Here is a 4,814-nt window from a genome sequence, read left to right as displayed (position 1 = left end):
CCCACCCGCGCGGAGCGCCGCGCCCGCCCAGCGCCCCCTGCCGCCCCCCCGCCCTCCCCGTCCCGCCAATGAGCGGCGCACACGAAGCGGAGCCCTCAGGGTGCCCGCCGCAGTCCCTGTCCCAAAACTCTCCCCGCCGGGAGCCCAGTGCAGCCGCCCGGTGCTTTTCGGGTGGGCACGGCTCTTCCCGCCGAGCCAGGGGGTCTGAGCCTTCACCGACGGTCCCTCGGTGCAGCCAGCTGCTCAGGCATCTTCATGGGCAAGGAGCACGGGGCCTCGCCATCAGGACCTTTCGCCGCGGTGCGTCCGGGAGTTGTAGTTCACCTGGCCGCAGAGGCCCTCTGTGCGTCAGCAGGGCGGGAGAGGAAGGAGACTACAGATCCCGGAGAGCAGCGCGGGCCCGCTGTCGTCCCTGGCCCTGCGCTGGGGGCGCGGGTTTTGCTGGCCCAGGAGCGGCGGGATCCGCGGCGGGGTCGCCATGGATCTGTTCGGGGACCTGCGGCGCATGAACAAGCGGCAGGTACCGGGGCTGCGCCCGGGGCTCCCGCGGCTCTCACCCCTCAGCGGGGAGCGGGCCAGCGTGCAGGCTCCTTCCCACCCCTGTCCCCGTGTGCTGCCGGCAAAAGGAGCAAAAAATGAAGGAGCGTGGTTAAAGCGCATCCGCTGCTGGAAGGGCTGGCGGAGAGTTTGGGGGCAGAAAGTCAAATCAGTGATTTTCTAGATAAGAAATTTCAGTACGACAGTAGCAGGAAATGATCCTTTGTCGTCTCTCGTCTCCTACAGCTCCTCTTTTTAAACAAGTCACTCTCAGAAAGCCTCTGCTGGCAGTCCGGTGTTCACATGTCCCTTTGGGGTATTTCTGAACTCGGGAGGGAGTCGGGACCAAGCCAGGTTTAATCGTTTGCCAGGTTGCTTCCCCAGCTTTACAAGCCTTTATCAGAGTGTTTGCCTCTGTCACTGGCACACAGGAGTGGATTACCCACGGCTAAGGCACACAGAGGATTCCAGCTTTATGCTGCAGTGCTCTGCCACCAGACTTGTGTTGGAATAGGATTTTAGCATAAAAGCCTAGAATTTGTGGTCTGCTTGAGTTCAAGTTCTATGTTGTGCTTCTAAATAAAATACAGTACCTTTAAAAACCAATTTTCTTGTTTCACACAGCTGTATTACCAAGTCTTAAATTTTGCTATGATTGTGTCTTCTGCCCTAATGATCTGGAAAGGGCTGATCGTATCACTGGCAGTGAGAGCCCCATTGTTGTGGTGCTCAGGTGAGTCAATGGAAATGCTTTCTGCTTCAAGTCCAGGTATTATTTTGCATTTTGTCTTCTCCCCACTCCTCTTGGATACATTTACAATTTGAAATCTCACCTATTTAAAGAAAAACTAAAACACTTTCTTCTGTCTGTGTTTGGGCTCTGGCAAAAGTCACACTGTCAGTAGCCGTGGTCCAGTTTCCACTGAGGTTTATAGGAGCAGTAAATGTGTGAGACCTTTTAAAATCCAAGTTCCTTCACTTATTGGGTAAACTCCTGCAGATTGCTTTCTGGGATTTGGGTTCTGTTAAAGGTCTGAGCAGCGTTACTGAATGGGTGAAGCTACAGATCTCAGTTAAAATTGTGGGTTTATCTGTAAGAATTAAATGTTCTTGATTTCGTGGTGCTTCTTTCATTTATGCCAACAAACTCTCTCTTTCTTGTTGTTTGTAGTGGCAGCATGGAACCAGCTTTTCACAGGGGAGACCTGCTATTCCTAACAAATTTCCATGATGACCCAATCAGAGCTGGTGAAATAGTTGTTTTTAAAGTTGAAGGCAGAGACATTCCAATAGTTCACAGAGTTATCAAAGTACATGAAAAGTAATGCAACTTGGCTTTTTTTTTGTTTGTTTGTAAAGCTCCTTTCTTTCCCCATGGCTTTCAATGACAGTTAATTGTGATTTGGTGTGTGAGAAAGGCAGGTGGGGATAAGCAGAGAGAAAGCTCAGCTGTAGGATGTGATCCACTTCTGTCCCCAGTTCTATGCCACACTTCTTGAGGGTCTGAGACCTTTCCCTCAGAAAACTGCTCAGGGTTGGAGCAGGTAAAGCTGTGTCCAGGAAGAATCCTGGCAGCAGGAATGGGCATGGGAGCAGAATCCACTCTATGCTGATGGTTGTCCAGTTAGGGTTTTAGTTATAAGAGCAAGTTTTTAACAGAAGGTGGAGATTCAGGATCGGGGTGCAGCCTGACAGTGTGTGTGTGAGCTTTCCAAGTTTTCCAAGTTCAGTTCATGGAGCAAATATGTCAATGCTTGCTGAAAAGCAGCAGGGAGAGGGCTTAGTTTGGCCTTGATTGCAGATGTCTACTCTGCTAAACAAATGTTTCCAAACCACAGTTCTGTTCCTAGTTCTGCACAAAGGGAAAAGCTAAGCTAGAGGTGGCAAGCATTGACATATTTGCTCCATGAACTGAACTGGTGTTTATTTCTTCAGTAATCTGTTAGTCCATGCTTCTTTAAAATTTCCAAGAATCACCTATTTAATATTTTTTATTATTACCTGATTTGTCTTTATGAGAACTCCTCATTTATTGATATCAGTACTTGAACGAAATTAATTAAGCTTAAGAACTTGTGTTCTCTTGAAGATGCAGATAAACACGGGGGTTTTGTTGAGGAAGTTTAGTGCTTGGATGGACAATATCCCTTTCATGTCCATTGTAATTGCTTACATCAGTTGGCAATCTAGGAGTGTTGTAAAAAACGTTTGTTATTCATATCTGTTGATAGATAAAGTCACCAAAGTCTGCAATGTTAATGATTTAATGGTGCTTGTTCAATAAGCAGGGCTGAAAGCAAACATTGTTATCTAATCTTGTAGCACTTTTCATCCTCATTTGCTTTGTAGATGTTAATTGAGATTTTTAAATTAAGTGCTATTTAGTTTATCACCTCATTGTCTTCTAGAGGAAATGGGAACATCAAATTTCTGACTAAAGGGGATAATAATGAAGTTGATGATAGAGGCTTGTACAAAGAAGGTCAGAACTGGTTAGAGAAGAAAGATGTTGTTGGAAGAGCAAGAGGGTAAGTAAAGCAAAATGTACTTTGTAATTAAATAGAAAAATTAGCTCCTAAATCGATTCTGCTGTTGATACAAACCAGATCTGATGTATTTTTAAAATTTCTTAAATAGAATGGTGCTTAAAAAGAAAACCTGGAAAAGTTGCTTCCTATAGTCTTCCCACTGATGTGAAGGGTGGAGGAACAAAAAAGGACATTTAACAACTAGTTCATCAGAAAATACAAAATTAAGCAGCTTCTCCTTGTAATGGCTGGAAATTCCTCAGAAATTGTTTTAGCATTCCACAGGAATTTTATGCAAGGTTTCAGCTTTTTACTTTGTCCTCTTCTCCAGCTGAAATCTCTTCAGATTTTCTCAGATAACTCTGATTAAGGAAAACTAATGAATTTTACTTCCTATTCAGATCTGCATTAGTCCCAGGCATAAATGATGGGTTTGCACTGAAATATTCCAGACTGAGTAACGTTAAAATACTTCCATGTAATATTTGAGGGCTAATTTTGCATTTATTAATTATCAGTTAAATTAACAATGTTAATTTATCTATTACAGGTTTTTGCCCTATGTAGGAATGGTAACTATAATAATGAATGACTACCCAAAATTTAAGGTATGTATACTGACATTTTGAATACTCGAATTGCTTAAATAACAAGTACAGACAATAAGAACCTTTTCTCCAAACATACACATTAATAAATTTGTTTCTGTGGTTTGGTGCCTAATGTAGGATGTGCTGGGTTTCCTTGCTTACTGTTGGACAGTGGAATTTGTTGTTTGTAATGAGTTGAAAACATGCATTTATTAGAATTTTGTTAGTTAAGTGTATCCGGTTGTAACGCCTGGTTCTGATGAATGTGATCACTGTAAAATCTTCCTGCAATTCTGTAGGCCCAGAGCTCTTTAATTGTGGAAAGTGTGATGTTTTAAGTGGGCACCTTGTGAACAGTTTGTGCTTTCAGAGCTGAGTGGAGAGGAGTTGTAACAAGTGTGTGTTCTGTGTTTCTTTGCAGTATGCTCTCCTGGCAGTGATGGGAGCATATGTACTGCTCAAACGGGAATCCTAAACACAAGAACAAAGGGAAATATACAGGGGAAAAAAGTAATATATTTCAGATGGTTTCGTTTATGTATACAGTTACAAAACTGTGCAAGCTTTTGTCTTGTCTAAATAAATGACACCTAATGAGTGAAGCTGTTGGCTGCTGGCTAATTACAAAATTGCATATTTACCACCTTCTGCAGACTGCTCTCAGCTAGCCTGGCACTGGTTTGGAGGACTGTGGTGCTGGAGCAGCTAAGGGCTCTCTTACCATGCCACAGTGCTTTTTCTTGGCTGGTGCTGCATCTGAACCAACTTTTACCCTCCTGTTTGTTTTGGAGGTTATTTTTAGTCCGTCAGTGCCCTCTTTTCTCCACCATAGAAATTGTTTTGATCACTGGTTGTATTTACAGAATCTCTGAACAATAGGAAGTTCTAAGAGTTTAGTCAGACTTAAGCCTAAGCTGGCTGGTTGTGACTGATAAAAACAACCAAGAAGGGGCAGTGGGAACTTGGAGCTTTTTCCCTGAATTTGAAAATTGCTCCTTCATGGGGTAAGGAAAAAAGCCCAGATGGCCTGATTTTTAGAGGCCTGGTTTTTAGGGACTGTGTGTGTTGCTAGTGTTCAGGCTGTTGATGATTCTGCCTTTTGTGTTCTAGCTCTTAAACAAAGCTAACAAAAAGGTTTTCTGGGGCTTTAATAATGCTC

The 4,814-nt window shown here is 43.8% G+C and overlaps 1 protein-coding gene across 1 annotated transcript; it reads left to right on the top strand.

Annotated features, from left to right (window-relative positions):
* Positions 1–336: 336 nt before the first annotated feature.
* Positions 337–4,257, top strand: SEC11C (SEC11 homolog C, signal peptidase complex subunit). Its single transcript, XM_033085698.2, is given in 7 exon segments — positions 337–520; positions 1,162–1,231; positions 1,234–1,270; positions 1,709–1,858; positions 2,946–3,065; positions 3,616–3,673; positions 4,077–4,257. Coding segments are annotated over 7 exon segments (531 nt in total). The 5' UTR covers positions 337–478; the 3' UTR covers positions 4,131–4,257.
* The last annotated feature ends 557 nt before the right edge of the window (positions 4,258–4,814 follow it).

The sequence above is a fragment of the Catharus ustulatus genome, chromosome Z (assembly GCF_009819885.2).
Source record: "Catharus ustulatus isolate bCatUst1 chromosome Z, bCatUst1.pri.v2, whole genome shotgun sequence".
Classification (NCBI taxonomy): domain Eukaryota; kingdom Metazoa; phylum Chordata; class Aves; order Passeriformes; family Turdidae; genus Catharus; species Catharus ustulatus.
Note: the sequence above shows the minus strand (reverse complement) of the source record. Positions and strands in the feature narration are given on the sequence as shown.